At 46.7% G+C, this 15,419-nt stretch overlaps 1 protein-coding gene across 1 annotated transcript in view; it reads left to right on the top strand.

Annotated features, from left to right (window-relative positions):
* Actn2 (actinin alpha 2) overlaps positions 1-15,419 on the top strand; it is a 60,135-nt gene that overhangs the window by 33,042 nt on the left and 11,674 nt on the right. Inside the window, exons 8-14 of the mRNA XM_026413525.2 lie at positions 3,236-3,321; positions 4,688-4,780; positions 6,517-6,747; positions 8,234-8,381; positions 10,069-10,219; positions 13,288-13,396; positions 14,688-14,828. Of these exons, the coding sequence (XP_026269310.1) occupies positions 3,236-3,321; positions 4,688-4,780; positions 6,517-6,747; positions 8,234-8,381; positions 10,069-10,219; positions 13,288-13,396; positions 14,688-14,828 (959 nt within the window). The remainder of the gene's footprint in view (positions 1-3,235; positions 3,322-4,687; positions 4,781-6,516; positions 6,748-8,233; positions 8,382-10,068; positions 10,220-13,287; positions 13,397-14,687; positions 14,829-15,419) is intronic.

Here is a 15,419-nt window from a genome sequence, read left to right as displayed (position 1 = left end):
ATAAGTTTAGCAAATAAATCTCTCTGTGACATATAAGCGGGGCGGGGGGAACCCGTCCTTGTAACTAACTAGAAGTTGCAGAATTAAGTATGGAGCATTCAGCCATCGGTTTACCAGCCAGACCTTCACATCTCATTTTTAACTAAACTAAATTGTTTTGTTGAATCTGGAACAACATGATGAGTTCATGTGAGCTGTGCCTGTGGCACCTCTTTCCAGAACAGACTTGAGGAAACTTCATTTTGTCCATCTGTGGGTCAACTACTGTTCAGTAGACACTGACCAGGCTCTTAGAATGAGAAAGGCCCTCTGCTGGGTATCTGGAGGCGAGGGAGAAGTTCAAGCCCCAGAGTCATACTCAGACTTCACTTTGTTGTTATTTTTTTTATTCCCTAATCGTTCATTGCTTTGGAAAAGTAAGGAACTTGATTACAGTTAATAGCAGCTTCCATTTTTCCTTATTTTGGTGATTGCTAGGGCTGTTACAAGAAGTAACCACAAACTGAGTGGCTTAAAATAAGGAGAGATTCTTCCTATTCATAACTCTGGAGTCCAAGTCTAAAATCAAGGTGTTGGTGGAATCCCCAGACAGTCCTTGGCTTGTGGCAGTGTCAGCCCAGTCCCTGCCCTGGTCTTCACATGGCCTTCTCCTGTGTCTGTCCTTGTATAAGGACACTGGTTGGAGTCAGGCCCTCCCAGCTACAGAATGCCCTTACCTTCCCTGGATCCCATCTGTAGAGATTCTCCTTCCAAGCAAGGTCATGTTTGCGATGCTGGAGGATAGGACTTCAGCATGTCTTTTGGGGTGACGTACTTCAACCCATGATTGTGGTCTTTCAATCAGGACTTCACTGTTGACCATTTATTAAACTCATTTCTGGTGCTAACACTTGAATGCACTCTTCAGAATTCTACTTAGTTTTTCTAAAATTCTTCAGAGGTAGAGAGTCAATATAACAATGAAGTAAGACAGCAGATTTCTTTCTGCTCTTTGTCCCTCTGCCCCCTCCAAAATAAGTTCCTCTTTGTGTGGTTTCTCCTTTGGCTTCTCCTGTGAGAATAACTACCTGGAGTTCCTGAGGTAATAGCCAGGACACATCAGCAAAGCCACCTTCTGGCTCATTGATACCTTCCTGGCACCCTGAATTGAGGCAGGTCTCAGTTCTGCTCATCACTGACCAGTTGTTGGTTCTGCCACTGCCCTTGCTCTGGGCCTGCCCATACTCTCTCTTGCTTCTTGTCTTGGTCTCTGGCTCCTGGCCTGGGTAACTGTCCACTTCATGTGTCCCTTGTGGCTGATGGGAAAGGTGCCACTGTAGTCTTCTTCCTCCTTGTCTTTCATTCCTTTTTTCCATCTTTCCTTTCTAATGGATCAGAAGAATGCTCCTGCATTATTGTCCTTATGGAGTATTACTCAGGGTCTCTGCAGGCCAGCAGTGTGGAAGGGTGCAGAGGCCTGGGTACAGAGCATGCTCTGCTAAAATCCGACTGATGGAAGGACCCCATGCGGTGCCCTTCGTTCTTTGCTTTGACCCATGGGGCTCTTCCATGCAATGGCAGGTCCAGGTCTCCTCCTCTCAGCTCGTTAGTGCCTCTTGGAAGACCTTGACTTTCCACTGCCACTGTTGCCTTACATTTTGTTACTTGTGTTGGTCTCTGAACCCGGGAAGGGATTTTCAAGGGGTTAATTGGCCTATTTAGCCAGGAACTGTACCTGTAGTGAAAAGTGAATTCTTCTCATCTGAACTATCTAGCATAATTTTAAGAGGTTGTGAAAGTTATTTCCTTACTTTTCACCATGAACCTATTTGAGGTGAACCCTGGGTTTGGCTCCTTGTAGACCTGGCAGGGGCCTGGATGACCCTGGGCCTTGTGTGTTGTGACAGGATGTCCCTGTGAGTGCGCTGATATTCTGGAGGCCTTGTTCTGGCCACAGACGTGACTTTCTTGCTAGTTGAGGCTCTTCTAGGCTGGCAGTGCCTTCTCTGGGCAGCTCCTTCGTTTCCTATGACGGTTCTTGGAAGTGCACAGAGTGTTAACTTTGCAACGTAACTTCTTGGACTTGAGCTGAGATTTAAACAGCCCCAGTGTGGGGTAGGGGAGAATCCCAGCCTCTCTGAGGAAGCACTGGGCAGAAGCTGCAGGACTAGAACATCCACAGCTAACCACCTTTTCTCCATGCAGAGTCAGCACATACTACCAGACCCGAGGAGAGGGCCTCAATGACTCATGCTCCCTGTTACTGCCATGCTTTTGCTGGTATGCAGAGGTGAGGCTGCCAAAACAGGTCGCCACTCACTTTCACCTCCTATGTCTGGATTTTTTCCTCTCATTTTCCTGTTTTTTTCCCTCTCTTCTGAGTAAAGAGACCCATCTTGTTCTGAGGAAGCTGGCGTTTGTCTTTTGTAGTCTAGTTTTCTTGAAACTTACTGTTCATGCAGTGGCACGCCATTTGTGTTTGTTTTCCTGAGGATTCCACACAGTCATACAATTCTTCCTGTTAATGGCCTCTGTGAACAAGGCTTTGCTCTAGGGGATCACAGGGAATTGTGTTAGCTTCATTCTGTCGTTGACTGACTAGAGTTCATGAGCAAGGTTAAGAAGCACGGTGCTGCCAGGGTGGAGCAGGAAGGGGTGTACTTTCGTGGTCGTCTATTCTGACTGGTCTTCAACTAGTGCAGAGGGTAGTGGACACTCAGGAGCATGTCCGTGCCTGCCCTTCTCTCTACATGTGTTGTCACTCTTAGTGTCTCTCTGAGTGGCGTGGTAAGTGTGTATGGAGGGTGAGCAGCCATGCCCTCTCCACTTGGGTGATTTGCAGAGCAGAGAATGCTGGCCACTGTGATGGTGAGGATGGAGGAGTCCAGAACAGTCTGCTAGTATCTTGAGCGTCTTTCAGAGTACTGTGCACTCTCCAAGCAATTTGTCAAGCGGAGTCTCCAGAAAGGGGTGACATTTTGATGCAGCAGCAGGTTCCGTGGTCATGCACTGAACACCCTTTAAAAGCCCATCAGGATAGGGAGCACAAATCCCCAGTTGATGGTTCAAAAAACCTGTGGGTTTAGATCATTCTGTCAGGAGAAATCTCAGTGCCGTGCATTCTTCCCAGTCAGGATCCCCGGCCTGTGAAATGCATAGAAAACGGGCCATGTGACCTGGTTTGCTCTTCCCTGTGTTCACCCTGGTTTCTCCTCTTCGCCTGTGTGTGTGTCCTGTGTTATTTTCTCCCCCTCAGACATTGTGAACACTCCCAAACCTGACGAAAGAGCCATCATGACTTACGTCTCCTGCTTCTACCATGCTTTCGCAGGAGCGGAGCAGGTACTTGACCCCGTGCACTGCTGGCTGGCTGCTCCATGTGTGCCTGGCGTGTGTGTGCGTGCTTCACATCTGACTTGGACTCTTTCTTAGTGTCTCTGAACAACCCTAACACAGCGAGTTCCAAGCTGCAAATACTTTGTAATGCTTTAACTTTACACAGTTACGGAAGGGGTTTTAGTCTATATTTTTTCCTTCTGAGATCTTTTGTTTATCTCATTAGTCAGTTGTAGAAACATTGGGGCGTTAGGAACAAAAGAAGTGCCTTGAAGAGCAAGCCACATGCATCAGGCAGTGGGGGTTGACAAGAGAGGTAATGCCTTCCCTTGGTCATCTGCCTGGAAATCGCCTTTATGGCTCAGTGATTTGTCCTCACATCTGTCAAGATTAACTTTTGTTTAGTGAACAGTGAAAGGGATACAAGTGCTATAGCCTCAAAAAAAAAAAAAAGAAAAAGAAAAGTCACATTCCTCTAGATAAACAGCCCAGACACTGGGAGAATGTTCTTCAGCTTCTGTAGCTTCACCAGTTCCTGCTGCTCACCCTTTACATTATGTGGAATTCCGATAGACGGGGTGGATGGTGTGTGTCTTCCTGTAGTCCCTTTCATTTAAAAGTGATCATCGGGAAGCAGTCATAACTGAAATCTGCCTGTGGTTAGGCCCAGAGGGCTTCAGAGGCCAGGCTAGTGGAAGGCTATGGGCCTGGAAGCATCCTTGAGACGTTCCTCTTCTCCATCCACCGCATGGTCGTGGTTTGAGGCCATGACCACAAATGACAGCAGAGGATTACAATGACTCCTCAGGTTAAACAGTAAATTAAACAAAACCCTAAAGCAAGCTCAGCTCTGTGTGAGGACCCTATCTAGAAAGTTCTGCATACCCTTTTCAGAAGATATCTTGGGTGCATTCAGTGCAGCACTGTGTCTGTGTGCTCAGGACCAGTCACTCTTGCTTTGATTTCTGAAGTCCAGTGTCATTCAGGGCATCTCTGCTCTGTTGCCATGAGATCAGTATTGAGGAGTGTTCAGGTGGACAGACATTCAGGGACCCGAGATTTGGTCTCCTTGACCCACACATGTCTGTTACTAACTTGCTTGATGTCTTACAAAGCCTGTGTCTTGGACTAATGTCATTTCCCCGTTGTTGCACACAGTATATCTAGCCTGCTGTGTAAGTCTCTGTGAAAACTTAAAAACAGTGTGAAATGATTTCAGTGTCAGAAAGCTGTGCCCTCTGTCATATCCTGCCCTCACCCACTCTGTGCCTTTTCAGCACGCCACCCCTCCTCGCCCTCAGCCTGGCCCCGTCGGCCTGTGTGTGTGCACCCTGTCGCTGGAGCCGTTCCGTTTACCTCTTGTGTTTTTCAGGCTGAGACAGCGGCTAACAGGATATGTAAGGTTCTTGCTGTGAATCAAGAGAATGAGAGGCTGATGGAAGAATATGAGAGGCTAGCGAGTGAGGTAAAGGAAACTGGTGGCCCCATTCTGTCCACACCCATCCAGGGGGTGAGGTGCAGAGTGGGAAGCGGAGCATCCATGGTCTTTGCACTTTCCACCTCAGATAGAAGAAAGGCAGAAGATGTGCTGCATCTGAAAGGAGGGTAATCCTGTAGCCACGCAGTTCCTGCTGCAGACAGCCCCAGAGCACAGAGCTGGTCTGCGTGTTCCCAGCTAGTGAAGGGCACCTTCCTTGGGCTCTGCTCTGTGGGTTGGACCCCCAGATGACACTGCGGGACTTGTGTTCCTCCTGACGTCACACAGGATGCAGATCACGTTCAGGAGCCTTGCTCCACTCAATGGCCCCTGAACAGAACTCGTATGACCCACTGTGAGGAGGTGGCCCAGCCTGTGTGTCTGCCATGTACCCAGGGCATCCAGAACAGAGCGCCCTCCCCATAGGGTCTGTACCCGAGGTCCAGGGATGCCTGTCCACAGCTCTTCTGCCAGACCCTTGGTTAGAGAAGCACTGTCCCTGTTGATCTCTTGTCCTCATCGTAGCACAGGTTGCAAGGAGGCATGTCCTGCCTGCCCAGGAGTTTTTTTCTCCCTTGGGCTGGGCGAGGCCCACAGGCACTTCCTCCAAGAACAGACTCCAATACAGTGGCACATGTTCAAGCCCAGATAATTTTTGCTCTGACTTAATTTACCTGATATTGGGTCTATGCAGGGAAAATTTTCAGGACTCTTGGAGAAATTGTCCCAATTAATAGTTGATGGTAATCTAATCTAGTGATACTGAGTTTGTATTTTTATACTACTGAGGGGAGGAAATATATATTTTTTTGTTTTGTTTTCTTTCTTTGTTGTTCATAGTTTTACTATGGAAAAATCCAATTGGACAGCATTGTTTAAGACTTCGATGAAATTCAGATTTCAATTATGACCAGAACAGAAGGGTAGCCGGTTCTCAGTAATGAAATCCTCCCTTTTCTTACTTAGTCTTTCATTTACGCTCCTGAGACCTTGGACTGCAGCAGTCTCACCACTTACACTGCTTTATTCTAGTCTGCTGGCATTTCCGTGACTGTCAGCAGGCCTGGGGGGACGACGGGCCTCCCGTGGGTCGTTTCCAGGCCTGGGAAGGGGTGTGCAGGAGCCGGGGATGCACCACCATTCTCACTGATCTCTGACTGGTTTACTTAAAAGCTGGATGTTAAAATAGGCACTGGCACTGAGTCAGCCCCACGTTTACGGTACATTTGTCTAGTAAACAAACTCATTAGAGTCATTAGATTCAAGCTTATTTTTTTTAAATGCATTTTGATTTAAACTCAGTTCTTTGCTGAGTTTATAACACTATATTTCCTCCATGTCAGATTTTTTCTTTCTTTCTTCCTTTTAATTTGGAAGCTCCATCCAGCATTTGTCTGCTAATGTCTGGTCCCTGAGTTTATTGTAACTGTCACATTTTTTGTTAAACATGACTTTGCGTGCTGACTTTTAAGTTTCGACCTGTGTTTGGTGTTGTTGGGGTGGGTCACTACTCACCAGTGGCCCTTGGTGACTCCAGGAGTCTTTCTCACTGCCAAGTGCAGGGCTGCCCTTCCTGCCTTTAGGGCAGGGCACTGTGACCACCCTTCAGTAGTTTGGGGAGCATTAGTTTAACCTACTCCAAATGATCAGGCACCTCTTTTTTTTTTTTTAAACTGGGAGCAGTTTGCTGGTGTTTTCAGCAGTGTTTTTGTGTTTGGGAGCAGCTTTTGGAATGGATTCGGCGCACGATCCCCTGGTTGGAGAACCGGACTCCTGAGAAAACCATGCAGGCCATGCAGAAAAAGCTGGAAGACTTCCGGGATTATCGTCGGAAGCACAAGCCCCCCAAGGTGCAGGAGAAGTGCCAGCTGGAGATCAACTTCAATACCCTGCAGACCAAGCTGCGTATCAGCAACCGGCCTGCCTTCATGCCCTCCGAGGGGAAGATGGTGTCGGTGAGTAGCTGGGGTCAGCCTGGGAATGCGGGAAGCTTCATGTTTTCCTATAGGCTTTTGGCCTGGGTCTCTTCCCTGGTGGACTGCTGAGAAGGAAGCTTTGACTTCTTGAATCTTGAGACAGGGTCTTGCTAAGTTGCTGAGTTGGTGTTGAACCTGCGATCCTCCTGCCTCAGCCTCACAAGCTGCTGGGATCAGAGGTGCGCACTCTGCCACCTTGTCATTCTTGATGTTTTTCACCTGCCATCATGCAGTTGTTGACTCAGCCCATGAATGGTGTCCCGCAAAGAGCAGGTCCTCAGCAGATATACCAGGAATGGCCTTTCTTTCCTCCCTTCTCCAACCTTACCTCATCTGCCCCCATAGATCTACCGGCAGGATCACGTACCCTCTTCTCCTTGCTATTACCACCTACCCTTTTCATATTCTCAAGGTCTAAGTCTGGCGTTCTTCTCTCACACTTCAGTTTTCCCCTCTCGATGGTGTTACCACATGAACATTCAAAGTGCTTTGAAATCTGCAAGACAAAAACAAAACAAAGAGGGCTGGGGTTATGGCTCAGCGGTAGAGTGCTCGCCTAGCACATGCGAGGCGCTATATTTGATCCTCAGCACCACATAAAAGTAAATAAATAAATTAAAGATATTGTGTCCAACCACAACTAAAAAAAAAAAAAGAAACAAAAGAAACAAAAACCCCATCACTGCACCCCACTCCATAGCTGCTGCTTGATTTGGTCTCTTTACAACAGAACATGTACAAGGAGTTCTGTCATGGTTTCCACCATATCACTAATTCCTGCAGTACCCTGGCTTCTGTCCCCCTCCTCTGATGCTGTCTTCATCCCTCAGTGGTATTCATATTGACATCCACAAACTTGTCCTCTTTGGTTTCATACTTTGTACTTCTTGGTGGCTGTGATCCTATTGGTTGTTGCATTCTTCTTGAGATTCTTTCTGCTCTAGTCTTTCCCTTCTTCTTCCTCCCTCACCAGCGAGGCCTCCTCCATATCTGCTCAAGGTCTCGCCTTCTCTGCTGTCTGCAGATGTTGGGCAGCTCCTGTGCTCAGTGCTGAGCTTCCTTCTGTATCTTGATACCCTTCTGGTGATCTCATCTAGATCCGTGCCTCTAATGACTGCCAGTGCCAGTGCCTCCCAGATCTACTAAACCAGCTCCCAGACTTAGGTATTCACCTAAGCCTGACCTCAGGATGGCTTTGAGGCTTCATTTTGTAGCCAGAAAACTTAAGCCCCGAGTGCCTGTGTCCATACCTGGAGAAGTGTGGGCTTGCCAGAGGAGAGTAGCTGTATTTTGAAAGGTCCTTGTGATGATGAAGACATTTGGAAACCAAGATAATTGAATGGTCATTTGGGTGGAGGTGAGGAAGGAAAAGGAAACAAAGGGAGTACTGCCAGACTGGCACTGGAGGATGCCCAGAGGAGGCCCATGCATAACAACCTTGCCTTGCCTGTCCTTGCGTCATCAGGACATCGCTGGAGCCTGGCAGAGGCTGGAGCAAGCCGAGAAGGGTTATGAGGAATGGCTGCTCAACGAGATCCGGAGGCTGGAGCGCTTGGAGCACCTGGCTGAGAAGTTTAGGCAGAAGGCCTCCACCCACGAAACCTGGGCCTACGGTGAGTGCACGAGGTTAGGGTCCAGCTGCGCAGAGCCAGGAGGCAGAAGGCTTCCACCCACGAAACACAGGCCTATGGTGAATGACGAGGCCCGCATTTAGCTCTGGGAGGTCAGGGTCCAGCTGCAGAGAGCCCGGAGGCAGAAGGCTTCTACCCACAAAACACAGGCCTATGGTGAATGCATGAGGTCAGGGTCCAGCTGCGTAGAGCCACAAGGCATTATTACTAATTGTCCCCAGCATCTGCGATACCATAGGCAGGTGTCCCCCTATTTGCCCTGCTACGTTTCTCAAGAGGAAAGCATGAAGCTGGTGTTCTAATCAAGCTTCTGAGTGCTCTTCATGTGCTCAGTGTGGGAGGCCGGCCTCCTTCTTCTCTCCTGTCTGGCTCCAAAGTAACTGTCTGTAGCCTAACTGTCGATCAGATAGCCTCAGCCCAGCCTCTGCCACAAGGTGTGTATCAAATGCCATCAAGTATTTTACCTAGAAAATCTAACAGGGAAGGAGGAAAGCCAGGGTGGTCTTCTGTGGTCTGATTTCCTCGTTGCCCTTGCGTTTATCTGCTTCCTTCAGGCCTTACAAATGGACCTGTACCTATAGCCAGGGTGATGTGTCTGCTGGACTAAGTGGTCCTTCCTGCTGAAGGAGAGGAACCTTCACTCCACCCTGTAATAGTCTGTTTTGAGAGAGGTGGGGGAGATGTCCTGTCATCCTCTGCTGCCCTGTGCTTTACTTGAGTTTTGATGTTACATAGCAAGTACATGACAGGTAGGGGTGCCCCTCCCTGACAGTGGCAGCTATGTGCCCTGGACAAGTGCGTGATCTCTCAGTGCCCCAGTGTCCTCTTCGGAATGGGAACAGCAGTAACAGCTCCCTTGAAAGGTTTCATGAAGATTTGGTGAATTCATATTTATGAATATGAATTCATATTCAATCAGTGTTGGACACACCATAAGTGCTGTGTTTTCATCATTAAATATATAAATATTTGCTTTCTATTTCAGTCTTTATCCAATTAAATTCTTTTTCCCTCTGTAATGTTGGAGGTTGAACCCAGGGTCTCACTTACCTCGTGAGGCAAGTGCCCCACCACTCAGCTATATGTCCAGCTTCTGGAATTAAATGCTTACAGGTCATTAGCCAGGGAATAAGTGTGGATCTAGTTCTTCAACCACAGCAGTTGCTGGAGTTACAACATGTGGGGAAGTAGGTGGAGGTTAAGGAAGGAAAATCTGTAATGTTTATTTTCAGGACAATAAAACCCAGGCCACATTTGGCCACAGAAGTAAAGCTTTCAAGCAGAAAGCACCGTGGTAGGGTGGCACTTGTGGCGGAGAACAGAGCCTGAGTGTCACAGTCAGCCACCCAGTAGCTCCTGGGAGCCAGGGTTCGCTGAGCTGAGCACTGGAGGGGCAATTCCCACTACTCAGTAATGAAGAGCACAGCTTTGTTTTGTGAAACGTCCTCAGTGTGCCCCCATGCCTGGGGCACCATGGGCTGTGGACACCTGGAGGAGCTGGGGTGCTGATGGCAGGCAACGGCCTGAATGCCTCCTGCCTCAGTCCTGCCATGCTTGGCACATCCTCTTACCTCCTTGGAAACTCTGTGCTCTCGGGGTGCTTGTCCATTCCAAGGAAGCCTCTGGGAGGCTGCAGGGTACTCACACTTGCTTGATGCCACCTTTGCAGGCAAAGAGCAGATCTTACTGCAGAAGGATTATGAGTCTGCATCCCTGACGGAAGTTCGGGCCTTGCTGCGGAAGCACGAGGCCTTTGAGAGTGACCTGGCAGCCCATCAGGACCGCGTGGAGCAGATCGCAGCCATTGCACAGGAGCTCAAGTGCGTGCTGAAGCCCAGGGCATGGGTCTTGGGGACCCCTGGGAGAGGGCAAGGGAGGCCTGCCTTCCCCTTCTCTAATGGATCCAGAGCCAGGCCAGAGTACCCTGGGACAGGATTCTTGTTTCTCTAAATGTAGAAACAGATTTGACTTGGGTTCATTGGTTGTGGAAGAATCCCTGCCTCCCATCCAGCAGCACCCCAGTCCCCCACAGCTGGGGAAAGCAGGGCAGAGGCCTACGCTCCGAAGGTGGGGCAGGGCAGCCTCACCCTGGCTCCATCCAAGAGGGGGACCTGCCTGTGCAGAGAACAGCACAAAAGGAGCTGCTATCTAGGCCCTGGAGCAACTGTCTACTCTGCTTTTCATTTTATGGCAAGAGCTGGTGTGGAGACTGAGGCCAGGTGGAGTTGAGCACTAGGTGGAGGTTCTCGGTCCTTCCTTCTTTCCCCTTCATTATAATCACTGATACATTTGCAGGATTTTAAGAGCCTAACACATAATAATAACTTTAAAACTAAATAATAAAAATTGATTTCAGTATGTAACATTTTAAAACACCCAGGTTCCTCACTTTGACTAGAGCAAACTTGATTGACAGGTGGGGCCTTTTTTTAAAGAGAACACTATTCTTCAGCCTTGTCATATCAGCTCCATATAAGCACTTCATTTTCTGTGGCCTTCATATCCTGTCTCTACTCTAAGTTTGTGGCCTTTACATGGTCTTACAGCTCATGCTGCTTCCATGTTGGCTCTGATTGCTCATTAATAGTTACCAATAAAATAAGGGATGAAAGGAAACTCAGGCTATTTAATGCTCTATAATAGTTCCCATGAGTAATTAGAGCTGTTCTAAGTGTTGCCTATAAATTTAAGAAGCAATTTCATATTATTATTATTCCTGGTACCCTAGTGCCTGTCTCCTGACATAGTTGAGATGAACCACATACTGAACTGTTCTGTGTCCATTATATTGCTAGTAATGTCTTTATCTTTTTTGCCTATCTTAAAGTAATAAGTCAGTTTTTTGCATTTCTTAAAGTACACAAAGATAGTGTGTGTAGTTATGCAAATCCTGACTCCTAAAAAGCAGATACACGTGCAGCAGGTACATGTAGATTATCTAGAAGAGACCCTAAGGATAATACTGGAGGGGTGAGCACTAGCATCTGCACTGGGGATATGTGGAAGTAGCCTTTGGTTTTTGTTTCCAGTTTTGGACAGTTGTGTTTGTTTGTTTGTTTGGAGCAAAGAGGAATGAACCCAGAGGTGCTTAACCACTGAGTCACATCCCCAGTCCTTTTTATGTTTTACTTTGAGACAGGATCTTGCTAATTTGCTAAGGCTGGTCTTGAACTTGAGATCCTTCTGTCTCAGCCTCTGGAGTCACTGGGATTACAGGCATGCACCACCATGCGTGGCTCATTTCCAGTGTTGGAGAAGTCTTTCTTCTAATTTTTTTTTTTTTTTTAAAGTGCGGGAGATTGAACCCAGGGCCTTGAACATACTAGGAAAACACTCTACCATGAGCTATCCCCAGCCCCAATGTTTGCATTTGGAAGAGCCATTGCTGCCTTTGTTTTTATTTTCAGGGATGTGCCCACTGCTGGTGTGTTTGTTTTGTGTGCGTGCATGTATGTGTGTGGGGAGTGGGGTGGGGTTATTTGTTTTTGGTTTTGTTTTTGGTCATAAGAAATTGGCATGCCTGGTGCAGTGGCACATGCTGTAATCCCTATGACTCAGGAGGCAAAGGCAGGAGCACTGCCAGTTCAAGACCAACCTCAGCAACTTAACAAGGCCCTAAGGTCTTAGCAAGACCCTGTCTCAAAACACTAAAAAAAAAAAAAAAAAAAAAAAAAAAAAAAAGCCTGAGGATGTGACTTTGTGGTTGAGTGATCTTGGGTTTAATCCTGAGTACCAAAAAAAGAAAAATCAGCACAAGAATCTTAGCTTCAGTATAGAGAAGAGAGCATGTTTGTGGAAAGCTGGTTGCTCCTGAGAACTGGACTGGCTTTGACAAGGTGACAGAGAACTTCTGTCTACCGGAGGAACACTCAGGTGAACACTGAAGAACCTTGAGATAGCAAGCACAGGCATCTCCTTCGCTCAGTAGCAGAAACAGTAGGTTGAGTGAGCAGGAGAAACAGCAATGAACAACCACTGCCTTCATATAAGGTCAAAAAAAAAAAAAAAGACTTAAGCCTCACGGAAATGGATGGGGGCAAGGAAAGGGGGGCTTTGCAAAGCTGTCTCTTCCTATACTCTTTAGGAAGCTTCCTGAATGTCTTTACATTTCCATGATTCTTGCTTTTATCTTAACTAATGGTTGATTAGGTTTTGTAGAAGACTGAAACTTCCTATCCCTGGAGATGTAAGGTTGACCTTCTAGTCAAGCCTTTTTTCAGAAAGTTCCAGTCACTTCACCTCACAGTGATCCCCAGAAGGGGTCCATGGGTGGATCTGGCCAGGAAAGATTAGCATTTAGCAAGAAATCATTTTGTTCTGGCTTGTTGGATTAGTGGCAAGAACCTTGTGGTTCCTATGCGGAAGGGCTCTGTCCTGCCCTCTTTTAGAAGTCCCCGTGTGCTAGATAAAGTCACAGTATCCTCCAGGACAGGCTGTACTCAGTAGTGAGCTTGTGCCCTTCCAGAGGAACCAAGGACACCCAGTGCAAGCCCACGCCTCCCTCCCCCTTGACTCATTTCGATGTTATGGTCACTGTGGCTACAGTGGCCTGCAGGACTGTCCTCAGGGCAGAAAGTTGGCTTCACTTACAGTTTCCATTTAAAAACCATGCTTCCAGAGGGCCTCAGAGAACAAGGAGGGAGAAGGCTAACCAGAGGCATTAAAGGAACAGCATTCTTTCAGTTTAGAAATTTGTTGACTGACATAAAAGTTTTACTAATTCTTATAATTTTTCTAAGACTGATGGGGACAGTCCATAAAACCTTGAAATGCCCTGTCAATTCTCTTGCCAGATCTTTTTATTTAAAATTTCCTTGTCTGTTTTGAGCCCCATTTCCCCTCATATCACCTGGGAAAACTAATCTTCATTTATTTTCACTCTTCCTAGTGAACTGGATTATCATGATGCTGTGAATGTCAATGATCGTTGCCAGAAAATTTGTGACCAGTGGGACAGATTGGGGACCCTCACTCAGAAGAGGAGAGAGGCCTTGGAGGTGAAGTCTTAAAGGCACCTGTAGAATGAAGTCTTTTACTAGAGGCTCTTTATTTAAGTCGTTGGTATCCTCTGTGTCTCTGTGGCCTTGTGTATTTAAATCTAAACAGATCATTTGTTGAATGGAGCCCCTGAAGGGAATACACAAAGTGGGAGATAGGAACATGGAGGTTCATAACACTGTGTGTTCTTTTGAAGTTTTTAAGAAGTACAGGGATGATGGTATAAGCCCACTTGGTCTCAAGTAGTAATTATAGTAAATTTCCAAAAGTCCTTCTGTATGTGTAAATTAACAATCAGGAAATCAAGAAGAACCCAATTTGAGACGTGCAGAGGGAAAGTAGTAATGGATATTCAAGGAAAAATTGATGGGAAACAGAATCAGAGTGCAACGGGGCTTCTCTGTGTGCAGGATGTGGGTAGAAGACAGTAGGTAGTAGGTTCAAGGGTACCTAATAGTCTTTCACCATGAAAGGACTCCTGGGACCTGAGGGAAAGAGGCCGTTTCCAGGTCCCAGGCTTTTCCCCTTGACTCTAATGAAATAGAAACGTGTGGACTCAAGCTTCTGAGTGCCAGCTGGCTGTTATGTATTTGCATAGAAAAGGAATGTCTAGCGGGAGGAAGGACCAGGCACAACAGACCAAGTGCCAACATTTTAGAGTAGGAGAGAAGGTGAATCTAACAGTGGGAGATCCCCAGGTACAGCATGCTCTCTGTCTGCTCCCCATCAGCTCTGCTGTGGAGAACAGCACACCATCTCTCTCTGAGGCTGGAAGCCTCATGCTCTCATAAACCCACAGAGGTGAGCATTGTATTGCAAATGAGGATTGAGATCGCCAAGCTAGTTCTTTCTGTCCTCCCTCTGTAGGTGACCTTGAGAGAGTCACATAGCTTTCCTGCACCTTGTAGACGACATAATGCAGAAGGTGTCTTGAGTTTCCTGCTACCCACAGTTGGAGAATCAAGCCTCTAATTTACCAAGACCTGCTTTAGCTGAAAGCAAGTTAAGAATACTGTATATGGATTCTCACTTTTCCAGAATCTAATATCTAGCAGAGTACTTCAGGTGCTTTAAAACCAAGACTGCTCTGGATGTCAATGAATCCTTCTCAAGGCCCGCAGGGCTCAGCCTAATCATTTGAGCCTTGGTTAACCTTTTATAGACATATGCTAAGTGTCAGCTAACACTTTATTGTTTAGGGATATGTGTTTACATTTCTCTGTACATCAGAGGATTTTTTTTTTCAATTTAATCTATTATAACACTCCCTTCTGTTTAATTGATCTTCAGAGAACAGAGAAATTGCTGGAAACGATTGATCAACTACACCTGGAGTTCGCCAAGAGGGCTGCACCTTTCAACAACTGGATGGAGGGTGCTATGGAAGACCTACAAGACATGTTTATTGTGCACAGCATCGAGGAGATACAGGTAGCCAGACTCGACTCTACCTGCATTAGAGGTGGTTTTGTTTATTTACCTACTGAGTCATCTGTTTATTTTTGGCACTAGAGATTGAACTCATGGTTTCACACATGCCAGCATTTGCTTTAGCAGTGGGCTGCACCCAGCCCTTTTCTTTATTCATATATATATAATTTTATGTATATATTACTTTTTTAAATTAAAAAGCATATGCTGGAAAGCCCAAATAAGTTGCCCTTTGAACCTTAGCTTGTTTGCCTTTTTGCTGCAACTAGTTGTTATCAGGTAATGTTAGATGCATCTCAGAGGGGTTTCCTTTTTAAAAAAGAATGCTGAATCCTTAAGCAACTTGGACATCTCTGTTCTTAGAGTTGCTCATGGGAAGCTATGAGTCTACTGACTACTGAGTTAACTACTTTGCAAATGTGTACATTATTGCCATTTGTTTAGACCTACAGAGTTTTGCCAGATCATAAAACATAAGAAATCCCAAACCAGCACCTCCCTCCAGTCCACATGGTCTTCTGGAGCTTCAAAGCTATAAATAAGTCTTCTAAGTGGTGGTGGTAGGGAGGAAACTACCTTCAAACAGCCAGG

This window comes from Urocitellus parryii, chromosome 9 (genome assembly GCF_045843805.1).
Source record: "Urocitellus parryii isolate mUroPar1 chromosome 9, mUroPar1.hap1, whole genome shotgun sequence".
Taxonomy (NCBI): domain Eukaryota; kingdom Metazoa; phylum Chordata; class Mammalia; order Rodentia; family Sciuridae; genus Urocitellus; species Urocitellus parryii.
This window is presented reverse-complemented; position numbering and strand designations above follow the sequence as displayed.